This window comes from Bubalus bubalis, chromosome 6 (genome assembly GCF_019923935.1).
Source record: "Bubalus bubalis isolate 160015118507 breed Murrah chromosome 6, NDDB_SH_1, whole genome shotgun sequence".
Lineage (NCBI taxonomy): Eukaryota > Metazoa > Chordata > Mammalia > Artiodactyla > Bovidae > Bubalus > Bubalus bubalis.
In genome coordinates this window covers 100,190,834-100,206,781 of record NC_059162.1, presented here as the reverse complement: position 1 = coordinate 100,206,781, position 15,948 = coordinate 100,190,834, and the positions used below count along the sequence as shown (strand labels likewise).

At 47.8% G+C, this 15,948-nt stretch overlaps 1 protein-coding gene across 5 annotated transcripts; it reads left to right on the top strand.

Annotated features, from left to right (window-relative positions):
• The first annotated feature begins 1,000 nt into the window (after positions 1-1,000).
• AKR1A1 (aldo-keto reductase family 1 member A1) lies at positions 1,001-13,726 on the top strand. 5 transcript variants are annotated; one of them, XM_025288834.3, is made up of 10 exons: positions 1,250-1,372; positions 2,098-2,138; positions 7,361-7,449; positions 10,633-10,752; positions 10,923-11,074; positions 11,677-11,872; positions 12,204-12,403; positions 12,652-12,724; positions 12,864-12,950; positions 13,572-13,726. In XM_025288834.3, exons 3-10 carry the CDS (start codon positions 7,366-7,368, stop codon positions 13,635-13,637), a joined length of 978 nt encoding a protein of 325 aa, XP_025144619.1. In that variant the 5' UTR covers positions 1,250-1,372; positions 2,098-2,138; positions 7,361-7,365; the 3' UTR covers positions 13,638-13,726. The 5 variants fall into 5 exon arrangements, with proteins under 5 accessions (XP_006052617.4, XP_025144618.2, XP_006052615.1 ...); XM_044945078.2 differs by having other exon boundaries at positions 2,098-2,248; XM_006052555.4 differs by lacking the exons at positions 1,250-1,372; positions 2,098-2,138 and adding an exon at positions 1,001-1,150.
• Positions 13,727-15,948: the final 2,222 nt, after the last annotated feature.

The window sequence follows — 15,948 nt, the reverse complement described above, 5'->3', positions numbered from 1 at the left end:
CTCACATCCATACATGACTACTGGAAAAACCATAGCCTTGACTAGATGGACCTTTGTTGGCAAAGTAATGTCTCTGCTTTTGAATATGCTGTCTAGGTTGGTCAAAACTTTCCTTCCAAGGAGTAAGCGTCTTTTAATTTCATGGCTGCAGTCACTATCTGCAGTGATTTTGGAGCCCCAAAAGTGAAATGTTGGAGACTTAGTTCATCAGGACGCCACTTCTACTGGAAAGACAGTGGGGAGTAATCTGGGGGTATAAACAAAGGATGGGGAAGAACTTCCCCTGTGGTCAGGTGGTTAAGAATCCACCTTCCAATGCTGGGAGCCAAAATTGGATCCCTGGTTTGTTAACTAAGCTCCCACATGCCTCACAGAGTGGCCTAGAAAGAAATAAGCTTAAAAAATGCTTAGAGTCGCGCTGGCAGAGTACAGAGGGGCAGGAAGGAGGTGAAGGAGAGAAAGAGCTACACCAGGACAAACTTGCTTCCTGCCCATTCTGCCAAGGAAAACATAAATTCAAGACACCTCTGAGTCCGAATGGCAAAGCTATTTCAAATCTCAGAACTGCAATTTAATAGCTATCTTACTCTGAACAAGGTAAAGCCTGCTAAGTCTGTACAATCTGTAAGTGGAACGTGAATACCTTCCTCACAGGAGACTGACTGCAAGTGCGCTGGATGCTGATTACAATGAAAAAGAAAAAATCAGAGTTGAATGTTTAAGATTTGTTCATTGTTCTGTATATATTAATGAATTAAAAAAATATTGACAGTCTAAAAGTTGAATTATGTTTTATTTGGTGGAGCGAGGGAACAGCCCACTGTAGAGAAAGCCGCCACGAGGCCGCCGGATTCTCCCTCTGGCTGGAGAAACAGCTGGGACCGCCCAGAGCAGCCTTACAGGCGGCGCGCGGTGCAGTGTGGGCCAGGCAGAGGCGCGGCCTAGTCCCGCCCTCGGGGCCGCCTACGTGACCCGAGGCGCGTGCATCTTTCACGCGGGAGTTCGTCAAACCAGCGGTGTGCAGTGTCCAAGCTCCACAGTAGGCCACGCTGTATGGACCCACATTCCGCAGGATGCTCGTGGGCAATCCACGCATCACCATGGTGCAGCCTCCTAGCTCAGGCTTCCACTCCTCAGCTTCTTTCTGGAGGTAGGGGCGGGGTCCACCACGCGCGTGATGCTGAACGCCCGGCCCCCGGCCACTCCTCTGGGAGGAGCTTCCTCATCACCGCCAGGCTTAAGTGCCTGCATCAAGCTTGGGCGGGTGTCTCCTGCTGCCCACCAATCCCGGAAGCTGAGGCTCACTTGGTGGCTAGCAGGGCACAGGACTGAGCTGGGAAGCCACACTACCCTGTTAACGCTCTGTGCCGAGGTGAGTCTCTCCTCTGCTGCCCTGTTTCTTTGGCGCAGTGGAGATGGCCTCGAACCTTTACTCCACATGTGTCCGCCCCTATGTTTAGAGCGAAGAGCAAATGCTCTGGAGGCGGCCAGACTTGGTTTCGGATTTGCGCTTCCTTTTATTCTCTAAATGATCTTGGATAAGTCCTCAGTTTCTCTGGCCCTCAGTTTTCTCAGCGGTAAAATCAGTTCCTACATCAGAACTGTAGCAAGAGTTAAGTGAGATAAAGCTCTTAAAAGCTACATGCACCGATTGTCAGCAAGTTTTGGTTGCCATCTTCCTTTTTTTGTTTGCCCACCGACACGGTTTTTCCAGGAAATCTGGCTTTCCTATAGAATCTGCGATTCCATAGGAATTATGAAATTAATAAAACCTGACGTGGCAAGAGGGGCGTGGGTTCGCTAGCTTTGGGACCTGCCTTGGGTTTGGGAAAGCCAGGGCATGTTTCTGTTTTGCCCGAGTGCTCTTTCAGACTGAAATCTGAACCTTCACCGGTTGGGGTTATTATTAATTAACTCTTCAGCCTGTCCATACTCAGGGCCGCACGACCTCCCTTAGTCTTGAGGGTTCTGATCAGTCTTGTTACTGCCCCCCAGATCTCAGATTTCTTATCTGTAATACAAGAGCAATGCCTAAAGGAATCACTGGGATTTTTTTTTTTTTAATCGGAGATGGTAAAGTGCTTTGTTCTTTTCCAGAGATCGTTGTTGCCAGGTTGTCTAAGAAGTCAAGGAAGAAGGTGATGGGGGCAGTGACTTTCTCAGATGCACCTCCAGCTGTCAAGATCTCCCCTGTTTGCCTGTGTGTGGGGTAGGGGAAATGGGCAGCAGGCACTGTAGCAGCTACCAGGTTAGATAAATGGCAGGCCCTGACCTTGCGGAGTGCTTAAATTTCTGAGGGAAAAGGAGCACGCAAATGCAGTGTTGTGCACAGCTGTCAGTACATGGGAGGAGCCAGAAATTTAAAGCTAGCTGAAGGGTGAGCTGCAGTTAGCCAGGCAAGGGTGGGACTTGTGCAAAAGGGAAGTGTGCAGAGGCCTGGAATCAAGTATGGATGGGCTGCTTCTGCAGAGTCTGGAATATGTTGTCTTAGGTGAAGAGGTGGAGAGATGGGGGAGGTGGGAGCCAGGTTATAAAGGGTATTACTAAGGAGTCTGGACTTTACCCCTGTGGTAGGAGAGAACTACTGGAAGAGAGCCTGGGAGTCACATGGTCAGATTTGGGGACTGCTTTGTCGGGGAGAGGGGCCTCACTGGATCAGAGCAATCCCTGGTTCTGGGAAGGGTGGTCACAGCTGGACAGTGGCCCTGGAGGTGGATATGGATGGGCTGGGTAAAGATTTAAGGAGTATATATTTTAAAATTCTTTTCACATACATCAAGAAGTCCAGAGAGTGGTATTGCAGTCTTAGGTGTTACATTACAGTTTAGAGCAAACAGTATCTTTTTAAAAATATTTACAAGTATTACAGGATTTTTAACCCAGCCAGATAGACCAAATCTTGGCCACTGTTTCATATTTAAGGTGGCTTTCTGTGCTGGTGTCTTCAAAGTTCAGAAGCTATGTTCCCCTTCCCTACTACCTGTCAAAACCCTAATCTTATAATACTCAGAAATGCCTCAAACAAACTGAAATACTTTAGATGGCTTTTGTAAGACCCCCATGAATTATACTGTGATTGGATTTGTAAGACCCCCCATGGATTATACTGTGTTGTCTGGTTTGCTTTCACACTTGTCACCCAGGGCTTGAGTCCTGGGGAGACAGAGTATATAGAACAAAGAACATGGTCAGGCGCTGTGCAGAGGGCTTTAGGCATAATATCTCTTCAAAATGGAGGAGCTGAGATTCAACCCCAGGTCTGTGCAACTCCAGAACTTAAACTATTTCCTCGTGCTCTGTTGCTGGATTTGATAAGTTTAGTTCTGGACATGTTAAGTCGCATACCTTTAGGATATACTGGTGGAACTGTCCAGAGGGAGGTTAATATATAGAACTGGGTTGGGAAGAATTAGTGATTAAAGTCATCACTGAAGCTTGACTAGGGAGCGAGAAGGGATTGGGGACAGAACCCCGAGGGACACCAATATTTTTTGTGGGGGAAGATGGCAGAGAGAGAAGCAGGGAACACTCATGTGAAGACTGCTTCTTCTTCTGTGTTTTCAAGTTTCTTGCATCCTGGCAGCAACTGCAGAGCCCTTCTCTGAGAAGGGAAGATTAAGCCCCAGAGAGGAGGAACCTAGGCACTGACCTGGGATGAATAAAACCTGAGTCCTGATACTGCCCTCACCCGCCCCCCTATACACTCAGCTTCTCTCTCTTTTCCACCTTGAACCTCTCCCAAGATAACATGGGGGTGTCTGAATGCTGCTAGAGGTCCAGCTAGGCAGATGCTGACAAGCTCAGAGCCTTTTAACACAGGGCTAGGTTGAAAGGCTGATGCACAGGCAGAAGATAAGGAAGTCAGGAGCTGGCAGAGGATGACTTCCTGTCCTCTGATAGAGAAAAACATCTATCTTCTGCTTTCCATCTGTCCTTCGGAGCGTTTGTTCTTTGAAGATCTGTGTTTACTGTTTCTGCCTCTGATCCCTGCCCCCCAGGCCTTAGCCTTTTTGGTTTTCAGTTTCACCAGCAAAAGAAAGGGGAGAGGCAAGCTTCAGGTTTCTTCTTCCTTTCCCCCAGGCCAGGTTTTTGTTCACACTCTCAGCCCAGGTGTGATTTCAGAGCCAACCCTTGTGTTCTGAGAAATCTGGCAGAGGCCAACAGGTCCCAGGTTGAAGATCAAGCCCAGGAAACCAGCCATAGTCCCTGGTAGCAGCTGGCAAACTAGTTCCTTCTGTGAGGTACAGACATGTTTGCCTGATTTTGGGCAGTTTGTGTCCCTGAGAAGTTTGGTAACAAAGAGTATTGCCCTCAGTGGTCCATGGTTTGCTGCCCAAATTGAACTGTTTTCATTTTAGCAGAAAGGGTGGTCTCCGAAATGTTGTGTGTGTGTGTATGTGTGTGTGTGTGTGTGCGCGCGCGCACGCACGCATGCGTGCTTAGTCAGGTCCGACTCTTTGCCACCCCGTGGACTGTAGCCCACCAGGCTCCTCTATCCATGGGATTTTCCAGGCAAGAATACTGGAATGGTTTGCCATTTCCTACTCCAGGGGATTTTCCTGACCCAGGGATAAAACCTGCAGTTCTTGTGTTTCCTGCATTGGTACTTGGCAGTTCTTTACCACTGAGCCACCTGGGAAGCCCACTAGACTATAATATTCTTCCTGGTGGTCCAGTGGTTAAGACTCTGCACTTTCACTGCAGAGGGTGCAGGGGGTGTGGGTTCGATCCCTCGTCAGAGAACAAAGATCCCATGTGCCATGAGGCAAAAATAAATAAATAATAAAGTAATAACCTTAAAAAAAAATTCTTCCTTGGAGAAAGCAATGGCAACCCACTCCAGTACTCTTGCCTGGAAAATCCCATGGATGGAGGAGCTTGGTAGGCTGCAGTCCATGGGGTCGCTAGGAGTCGGACACGACTGAGCAACTTCACTTTCGCTTTTCACTTTCATGCATTGGAGAAGGAAACAGCACCCCACTCCAGTGTTCTTGCCTGGAGAATCCCAGGGACGGGGGAGCCTGGTGGGCTGCCATCTCTGGGGTCGCACAGAGTTGGACACGACTGAAGCGACTTAGCAGCAGCAGCAGCAGCATGTGTATGGGCAAAAAACTCGAGGACTGTACTTGTGACTAATTGTAAAACAGGTTATTTTAGTTTCTGTTCTGTGGAAAGTGTAAAGCATTCCAACAAAGGGTTTTAATGTAGATTTTTTTTTTGCACCCATGCTGTTGATTGCTAAATGTAATAGTCTGATCATGATGCTAAATAAATGTCTTTTTTTTTTTTTACATGCTGTGTAAAGTTAAAAAAAAATAAAAGAAACCAGGCCTCAGCAAAAAAAAAAAAAAAAAATTCTTTCTGAGTCAGAAATGTTAAGAAGGACAGTGTTGGTGTGTCACTTATACTTGCAACTTATCCAGTTACCTACTCTACCATAATATTCTTATGTCCTTTCTGAACTTGGAAACAAAGGTTGTGATAATAAAAGTACTGACCAGCAATGACCTTAATCCCGAGAGAGTGATAGTTACAGTACTGATGAGAGCAAGGGAAAAGGTTGTTTCTATATTATTGATTCTTGGGGTGAGCCCTCTTTCTCCTTTTCCTTCTCTTGGATAAATCCTATTTATCAAAGCTCGACTCACATGTCACCTCCAAGAAGCCATTCCAGCCAGGTCATTATTCTCCTGTAGCCCTTGTGCAGGTTTTGGTCCCGGCTTATGGGTTGTGATATCCTCTGTCCTCTCCTGACCAGACCATGAACTCCCAGAGAGCAAGAACTATTTGAATATGTGTGTCTCTTGTGTCTAGCATAAGACCATTCATCATCTGCTGACTGAATAAGTGTTCTTGGGCCACTGGAGACTTCTGATTTTCATAGCTCTCCAAATGGGGTTGTTGCAGTTACCCACGTGCTTTGTTCAGTTGGAAATTTTCAGATATCTGTGATTTACTGCTTTCCACTGCACTGAAGTCACATGTCTGGTTCCTCTTCCTGGAAAGCTTCTTTTACTCTTTTTAAAAAAAAATTATTTATTTTTGGCTGCACTGGGTCTTTGTTGCTTTGCACAGGCTTTCTTTAGTTTAGGCTAGTGGAATCTACTCGTTGTTGCAGTGCTTGGGCTTCCCATTGCGGTGGCTTCCCTTGTTGCAGGGCACAGGTTCTAGGCAGCAGAGCTTCAGTTGTTGAAGTATTTGGGCTCTGGATCTCAGGCTCAGTAGTTACTCCAGGGCATATGAAATTTTCCCGGACCAGGGATTGAACCAGTGTCCCCTGCACTGGCAGGTGGATTCTCATCCATTGCGCCACCAGGGAAGTCCTTCTCTTTACTCTTGGGACAATCCAATTCATTCTTAAAAGCCAGTGTTGGGACTTCCCTAGTGCTCCAGTGGCAAAGACTCTGCACTCCCAATGCAGAGGGCCTGGGTTCGATCCCTGGTCAGGGAAATTGATCCCACATGCTGCAAATAAGCGTTATGCTGCTGCTAAAAGATTCTGCATGCCACAGCTAAAGATCTTGCATGCTGCAATGAAGATTGAAGATCCTGTGTGCTGCAACTAAGACCCAGTGCAGCCAAATAAATAAATATTAAAAAAAAAAAAAAGACAATGTCATTATTCTCTTATCCTTGCCCTACAGAAGTCACTTGCTCTTCTGTAACACAGTGTATATGTGTCTTCTGTGAGGCATAGCATATGTATTTTATTGGTCTGTGTTCTCTTGCCTTTTCCTGCCTTTTCTATCAGCTCCTTCTTGAATTGTTGACTCTCTCTGTCACTTAGCTGTTGATTTGGGGCAAATAACTTTATCTCTCTGAGCCTGTTTTTTTTTTTTAATCTAAAAAATAAGATACTTCCCTTGTAAGAGCCCACTCAGGCCTAGTAGCATGGCTGATCAGACCTCTGAGAGGGACTCAGTCTCTGAAGTGCTAACAGTCTCCTGGAACGTTCATCATCCTTCGATTCTGAGCCTGTCCTGGTCTCCTTTTGTCTCATAAAGGCCTTTGCTTATCTTACACTGGCTTGAGACCTCATGTAGTCAAGGTTGAGTACTTCTGGGGAGCCACCTTGCCTTTGTTTTTCGGTTTAAGAGCTCTTTAACCAGACCCTTAGCCTGGTGAAAGGAAGGGCAGCCAGACTGGTGGTCCTGTTAGTGTTTGTCTGGGAGTTACTGGCTTTGGTTGGTTCTGGCCGCCCTGTCTCAGCTGCCTTTGCTCCCAGGCATATACACATGACCCAGGGTCTGTTCTCCTGTCATCTCTGTGCCCCCTTCCTCCCATGTTTTACAGGAGCCTTGACCAGTTGCCCCAACAGCAGCACTGACCCTCACACCATTTTCTTCCATCTATGTTTCAGGGGCAATGGCGGCTCCCTGTATCCTCCTACACACTGGGCAGAAGATGCCCCTGATTGGACTGGGCACCTGGAAGAGCGACCCTGGCCAGGTGAGGGATGGGGGCAGAAGAAGGGGGTTCTTGCCCCTCTTCTAGGGAAAAGGCACTGTTTGGGAGAGGGTCCTTGTGTTTTCTCTATCACCCCCATCCCTATACTTCACATTGGGTAGGGATAAGCCTGGAGGGCGGTGGGAAGAAACAAGGGAAGAAGGGACCCATAGTGAGCTCTTGGCTTCCCCATCTGATCCAGAGCAGTGGTAAGGGGCCCAGCAGGGCCTCAAGCATAGGAAGGAGCCCGTTCCCTGATGATTTGCGCTGAGTGCTGTGGAGATGTGGCAGTCCTTTGTGCCTGGCCCTGGGCTGACCCCTAAGGTGCTGTTCATCACCCTGTGCTGTGATCGTGTCTTCCATTTCACATTTGGTTCCTTACACACAGCAGGTTGTTGTTGTTCAGTTGCTGAGTCCTGTCCGACTCTTTGCAACCTCTTGGACTGCAGCACGCCAGGCTTTCCTGTCCTTCACCATCTCCTTGAGCTTGCTCAGACTCATGTCCATTGAATCGGTGATGCCATCCAACCATCTCATCCTCTGTCGTCACCTTCTCCTCCTGCCATCCCAGTATCAGGGTCTTTTCCAATGAGTCGGCTCTTTGCATCAGGTGGCCAAATTATTTGAACTTCAGCCTCAGCATCAGTCCCTCCAACGAATATTCAGGATTGATTTCCTTTAGAATTGACTGATTTGGTCTCCTTGCAGCCCAAGAGACTCAGGAGTCTTCTCCAACACCACAGTTCAAAAGCATCAATTCTTCAGTGTTCAGCCTTCTTTATGGTCCAACTCACATCCAAACATGACTACTGGAAAAATCATAGCTTTGACTAGACGGACCTTTGTTGGCAAAGTAATGTCTCTGCTTTTTAGTACACTGTCTAGGTTGTCATAGCTTTTCTTCCAAAGAGCAAGCGTCTTTTTAATTTCATGGCTGCAGTCACCATCTGCAGTGATTTTAGAGCCCAAGAAAATAAAGTCTGTCACTATTTCCATTGCTTTCCCATCTATTTGCCATGAAGTGATGAGACTGAATGCCACGATCTTAGTTTTTTGAATGTTGAGTTTTAAGCCAACTTTTTCACTCTCCTCTTTCACCTTCATCAAGAGGCTCTTTAGTTCCTCTTCGCTTTCTCCTTAAGTGTGGTGTCATCTGCATTATTGATATTTCTCCTGGCAATCTTGATTCCAGCTTGTGCTTCATCTAGCCGGGCATTTTGCATGAGGTACTCTGCATATAAGTTAAATAAGCACGGTGTGGAGAAGGAAATGGCAACCCACTCCAGTATTCTTGCCTGGAAAAGTCCATGGACAGAGGAGCCTGGCTGGCTGCAGTCCATGGGGTTACATGACTGAGCATGTGTGCATGAGGGTGGAGGGTCACGGGTTGGTAGCAATAAACTGGTAGAACTAAAAAAAAAAAAAAAAAAAAAAAGCACGGTGACAATATACATCCTGATACATGTGACAATATGCAGCCTGATACAGGGTGACACTATATAGCCAGATACACACAGCAGGTATCAGGGTTAAAGAACAACTCGGTCAACTGTTTATACCAAAGGTCAGCAGACTGTTTCTTAAAGGACAAGGTGGTTAATAATTTAGATTTTGTCAGACAACTTGCAAAATGCAGGTGGTTATGTACTTATATAACTATTTAAAAATATAAAACTTGTTCTTAGCTCAAGGGCTGAAAAAAAAACAAAAGGCAGCTGCTAGCTGGAGTTTAGTAACCCCTGCTATAGACCTTCCAGCCCAGGGGAGCCTGGGAATGAAAACTTGCTTTCCTAGATGGACACAGGTAGAGACTCAGCTCCCACCCGGGGTGGAGCAGCTCCCACCTGGGTGTTCCTTGTTCTTGGAATCTGAGTCAGAGTTGAGAGAAGTTTGGGAGGAACTCTGGCAGGGACAGTGGCCTCTTCTGTCTGGGATTTAGGCTGGGATGGGTGGCGTGGTTGAATGAACTCTGTCTGCCTTTTCTCCCTTTGCTTTCCTTCCTACAGCTGCCTAGAGTCTGGTGCTGTGGGCGGGCACTGACACCGCCTGGGACAAGTCCAGTAGCTAGACGAAGGCTGAGGGTGGAGGCCAGAGCCAGGGCCAAGATGGGTCAGGGATGGAGGGGTGGGAAATGGGATGGAGCAGTGTCGGTGAGAAGGGCACATGTCTGGATAGTAACAACTGCACCTAAATGGGGATCTTGAGTTGCAGGGGGCCTAACACCCTTGGGTCTGCTCCTAATGCCATGTTTCTAGTCTGGTTTTTAACAAATTGACTGACCCATCAACCTCCTTGGTGCCTGCTTTATTCTCTTCTGGTGGGGGCCTCTGGGCCCAGCTTCCATCTCACTTTTCCACCTTCCTTAGTTTTCTGTTCTCCCCCCCTCACCTCTTCTGCTTGTCTGAGCCATGGTCTACATGGCTTCCCCTTTAAATATATACATATATTTAAAATGGAATTTAGATTTATATATATATGTGATTTTTTTATTTACATTTTTTCGGCTGCACTGCGTCTTTGCTGCTCACAGACTGTCTCTAGTTGCAGTGCAGTGAGCAGGGACTGCTCTCTACTTACGGTGCATGGGCTTCTCTTATTGTGCAGCATGGGCTCTAGTCTCCCCAGCTCAGTAGCTGCAGTGCACAGGCCTAGTTACTCCATGGCATGTGGAATCTTCCTGGACCAGGGGCGGAACCCATGGCCCCTGCTTTGGCAGGTGGATTCTTAACCACTGGACCACCAGGGAAGTCCCCACATGTTTTCTAAGGATCTGTCTCCATGTGGTCTTGCTCTAGGAACTACTTAACTGTGTATCATGCTTCCCTAACCAGCTCTTCAGGGTTGGGACCTATCTCTATGACTATACTTCTGCTTTCTGTCCTATCAATGTATCCATCCATCTTGTGAGCATCTAGCAGGGAACATAGTTAGTTTTTGCTGGGCCCTGCTGAGATTGCTTGGATAGGAAGGAACCTTGGAAGTTAGTGGGGAGGAGGAAAAAGGGTTTGGGGTCTCCACAGAGACTTCTGATCCCCAAGACTGGAGCCGTCTTCTAACTTCTCACTTCCACCGTGTGGATGACTACGGTGGTAAATTCCTGCCCCCTCCCCCCATCAGTGACCCTCAGGAGGGCAGTTTCTGGTCCAGGCCAACAGAGTTAAAACTTTTGCTTTTCTCACCTGGCAGGTTAAAGCAGCTATTAAGTATGCCCTGAGTGTAGGCTACCGCCACATTGACTGTGCTGCTATCTATGGCAATGAGACTGAAATCGGGGAAGCCCTGAAGGAGAATGTGGGACCTGGCAAGGTGAGGACTGGGGCTACAGAGAGGTGGGGTGAGAAGACTCAGAGGCTGGGGCTAAGGGCTGACTAGAGGGATCTGGCATCAGCTTCCTTCTAGTTCTTCTCCCAAAGGTGAGGGTGGACAAGACTGGGTGCCCTTGGCTCTTCTCACTGTGGACTCTGGGCCCTGTACAGTTGGTGCCTCGGGAGGAGCTCTTTGTGACTTCCAAGCTGTGGAACACAAAGCACCACCCCAAGGATGTGGAGCCTGCCCTCCGGAAGACACTTGCTGACCTGCAGCTGGAGTATCTGGACCTGTACCTGATGCACTGGCCTTACGCCTTTGAGTGAGCCTTGCCAGGGTCTTCATCTAGGAATCAGGGGTTGGGGGAGTCATGTTAGTAACTTTTTGTAAGTTATAGGAGCAGAGCAAGAGAAGAGCACTCAGTCTTTTCTGCTACAGTCTAGCTACAGAAAAAAGGAGTGCCACTTCACATGGCATGTATCCTAGGTTGTATATGGATGAGTCCTCCTGCTGCCTTTATACATTGGGGAAATGTTCTAGCTTTTACTGCACTCGGCCTTGGGGTTGCAGTAGAGTAAGCTCCCACAGAGGGTGTGGGAGGAGACGACCATAGCTCCATGCTCTGTACTTGAAGAAGGCTGTAGGAGCCTACAATGCAGTTTCCCGAGGCGGGGCAGAGGGAGTTAAGGATGACTTCCCAGAGGGGAGGGGATATAATCTGTGTCTAGGAAGAAGGAAGAGGGGATGGGCATTCCATATGGAGTTAACACTTGGATCATGACCTGGAAAGGTGAAAAACCATGCTTGTTTCTCATTCTTGGCCCTCTACCCTTTCTGGGCTTCGACTGTGGGATGTAGAATGGCTGGACGGGTAGGTAGATAGGAGCCTACATGCCCACACCTGGGGGGCTGTCTTTCACTCAGGCGGGGAGACAGCCCCTTCCCTAAGAATGCTGATGGGACTATACGCTATGACTCCACCCACTACAAGGAGACCTGGAGGGCTCTGGAGGCACTCGTGGCTAAGGGGCTGGTGCGGGCTCTGGGCCTGTCCAACTTCAACAGTCGGCAGACTGACGATGTGCTCAGCGTGGCCTCTGTACGCCCAGCTGTCCTGCAGGTGAGCACAGCAAAGCAGATCAGTTGGTTTGGGGATGGTATGCATGTATGTGTGTGTGTGTGTGCATGTGTGTAAATGAACATGAGTGAGCAGATGATGAGTTTACTTCAGGAGCTAGCTAGAAAGTTGTCAGAAGTGTTGGTGCAGAAATCCTTCTAAGTGTGGGAAAAGAATGAAATAGACAATGGAAAACTGTCTAGAGAGTGAGAAAAGCAGCGTGAGGGGAAGTGGGGGGTCAGCAATTCAGGGTTGGTCAGAATGTGTGTGTCCGGGTGGGGCCACCACAAGCCAGCTGCGGCCACCCCTGGTGATAGGTTGTTTCTTGGTTTAGGTGGAATGCCACCCGTACTTGGCTCAGAATGAGCTGATTGCCCACTGCCAAGCACGAGGCCTGGAGGTGACTGCTTATAGCCCTCTGGGCTCCTCTGATCGTGCGTGGCGTGATCCTGAGGAGCCTGTCCTGCTTAAGGAGCCAGTGGTCCTGGCACTGGCTGAAAAGCATGGTCGATCTCCAGCTCAGATCTTGCTCAGGTATGAGCAGTCTTAGGGAAAGACAGTCAGGTTAGGGAGAGGGCTCCTGGGCTGGGAGGCACGGGTTGAGGGGTTCCAAATGCCTGAATGAGGCTGAGCATCTTGCCGTGTCATCTTGGGAGAGGCCATTCTGAGGCTCGTTCCCTCTTCCAGTGGGGCTTGGGGCTCTAGGAGCTCAGAGAAGGCTGCATGGAGGACAAAATGCTCATGAGTACTGACTGTTTCGTTTACTTCTGCCTCCCACTTAGGTGGCAGGTCCAGCGGAAAGTGATCTGCATCCCCAAGAGTGTCACGCCTTCCCGTATCCTTGAGAACATCCAGGTACTTGATGTGTCTGTCCTGTCTTTTTTAGCCCATTGGGACACAGTCTGACCCTGACTCTGGCTAAGAAGGCAGTGGTCTGGAACCCCAACTTCTACTCACAAAAGTGGCTTTCCTGACCCCCACCTTCCATTCCCAGGTGTTTGACTTCACCTTTAGCCCAGAGGAGATGAAACAGCTGGATGCCCTGAATAAAAATTTGCGATTCATTGTGCCCATGCTTACGGTGAGTGTGTATCACCCCCCAGAATCAGGGAATCTGAGATTCAGGGCAGGATTCTGGCCTAAGTCTGGCCTCCATATTGCTGAGTAGAGGCTTGGCAGGATGGTATTGTTGGTAGGATTGCTGTCCTGGACACAGTGGGCTGTTTTTTATTTATTGAGCTGCCAGAAGTAATCTGGTTCAGGGATAAGGCATTTAGCCTGTGAGTTCCAGCCCTGACTCTCAATACCTTGTAACCTAGAGCAAGTGATTTAACTTCTCTAAGCTTTAGCTTCCTTTATGTAAAATGATCCCAGTTCCTGACACGTAACAATTTCTCAGTGTAAATGGGGCGTTCTCAACCTTGTTAGAAAGGGAAATAAATAGTTCCTTATCCCAGCTGAGACTGTAAACTCTTGGGGATAGAGTCAGCCATGTACCAGGCTGTGGGTTTGGTGCTGGAATGCTGTTGGTACTGTGGCATTCTCTGAGGCTAGGTCCCTGTCACTGACATCTGTCATAGTGCTGTACACAGGTGAGGCTGTTCAAGAAGATTCTTGGGAAAAGATGTCCTGGAACTAGGAGGACGGGCAGGGTACGGGAATGTCAACTCCTGCTAATGGAGTCATCTGTCTGTCTTTCCAGGTGGATGGGAAGAGGGTCCCAAGAGATGCAGGGCACCCTCTGTACCCCTTCAATGACCCATATTGAGACCGCAGCTTCCTGGCTTCCTTTTCATCTCTCTGCTGTAAGGTCCTGCTGTCTACAGAAAGGAGTTAATAAAGCCCTTGGAGTATCCATCCATGCTACTCGCTTGTCTTATTGTCTGGTCAGACTTGGTATGGAAATTGTTTCCCTTTGGGATGCTGGGTGTTACCTGCCCTGAGCCCAAACCCCCTTATTTTCTTGGTTCTGGAGAAACAAGCATGTAGCTGAAGTCCATTTCCACTTTCATCAGATCAGATCAGATCAGTCACTCAGTCGTGTCCGACTCGTTGCGACCCCGTGAATCGCAGCACGCCAGGCCTCCCTGTCCATCACCAACTCCCGGAGTCCACCCAAACCTATGTCCATTGTGTCGGTGATACCATCCAACCATCTCATCCTCCGTTGTCCCCTTCTCCTCCTGCCCTCAACCTTTCCCAGCCTTTTCAAATGAGTCAGCTCTTCCCATCAGGTGGCCAAAGTACTGGAGTTTCAGCTTCAACATCAGGCCCTGCAATGAACACCCAAGACTGATCTTTAGAATGGACTGGTTGGATCTCCTTGCAGTCCAAGGGACTCTGAAGAGTCTTCTCCAACACCACAGTTCAAAAGCATCAATTCTTCGGCGCTCAGCTTTCCTTATAGTCCAACTCTCACATCCATACATGACCACTGGAAAAACCATAGCCTTGATTAGACGGACCTTTGTTGGCAAAGTAATGTCTCTGCTTTTTAATATGCTGTCTAGGTTGGTCATAACTTTCATAAGTTGGATATATTAGTGGAGTATCGCCATCTAGTGGCATCTATTAGCATTGCATGCCGCCCCAGAGGAGTCCTTGTGAGAATAACAAAAATTAGTCATTTATGGACTGAGATCAGAGTCCTGTGGTTTCTTGGCCCTGCTGGGCATGGGTCTTGAGTTCCCACACCCTGGCCCTCCTCCTAGTTAGTGCCTAGATTTAGGAATTCAGTTCAGTTCAGTCACTCAGTCGTGTCCAACTCTTTGCGACCCCATGAATCGCAGCACGCCAAGCCTCCCTGTCCATTACCAACCCCAGGAGTTCATTCAAACTCACATCCATCAAGTCGGTGATGCCATCCAGCCATCTCCTCCTCTGTCGTCCCCTTCTTCTCCTGCCCCCAATCCCTCCCAGCATCAGAGTCTTTTCCCAATGAGTCAACTCTTCGCATGAGATGGCCAAAGTACTGGAGTTTCAGTTTTAGCATCATTCCTTCCAAAGAACACCCAGGACTGATCTCCTTTAGAATGGACTGGTTGGATCTCCTTGCAGTCCAAGGGACTCTCAAAAGTAAATTCTGACGTTTGGGAGTCCCAGCTTGGAGAATCAGGACAAAGGCTTTTTCTCTCAGACACTATAGTCAATGTGCATAGGCTACCTGAAGGAGGCAGAGTCAGCACCAAAGCTTGTCACTGTACCTAAGGTCCTATCTTACATAATTTATGGTCCCACCAGAGACTTCTGAGATTTTAGGAGGGTTTTTGGAAAAACCCTCTAAACTCCAATCATACAAAACTCATTTTAGTTTTCTAGTTGAACCATTGCTCTTCATTCAGAAGATATTAATGGAGTCCTTATATGGGTTAGACACAAATGCTAGGCCCTGGGGATATAGCTATAACTAAGACACAGGTCCCTGCAGTTTACTTGAGACAGACTAAGTAATTGCATAATTAGTTTAATTACAGTTGGGAGAACTGTGAAAAAGCAGAGCAAGAAGCCTACTGATTTAATTGGCTAAGATCTGAAGGATGAGTAGGGAATAATTCGTTAAAAGAGGTGGAGTGGTAATGGTGTTCCATGCAAATTGGATAGCTTGGGGGAAAACTTTGTAACTGGAAGAAGCTATTGGAAAAACCTAAAGAAGCCTTCTGTGACAAACTGAAAACGAGGCGGGGGTGGTGGGGTGTGTGGAATAGCATGAAATAATGCCGGAATAAGATAGGGACCTGATGCTGGAAAGCCTAGGAGACTGGGTTAAGAGTTTAGGTTTTTTAATCCTGAATGCAGCAGGAGGCTATGGAAGAGTTTTAAGCAGGAATAACATGGCATAATTTGTATCTTAGAAATACAGCACGGCTGCTCTTGCCTTCTGAGATGGCCCATGCTCTGTGGAACGTGTTTCTCTCTAAATATATCCCCTTCTTGTCTATCAAAAAAAAAGAAGAAGAAGAAGAAAAAATAACAGCACTAGAGCAGTAGGGAAGATGGATTAGTAGAGGAAAAAGTTGTTGGAGGGATGTTGCAAGTTAGTCTTTTTTTATTTGATTAATAGTATGGTCAAAGCTATGGTT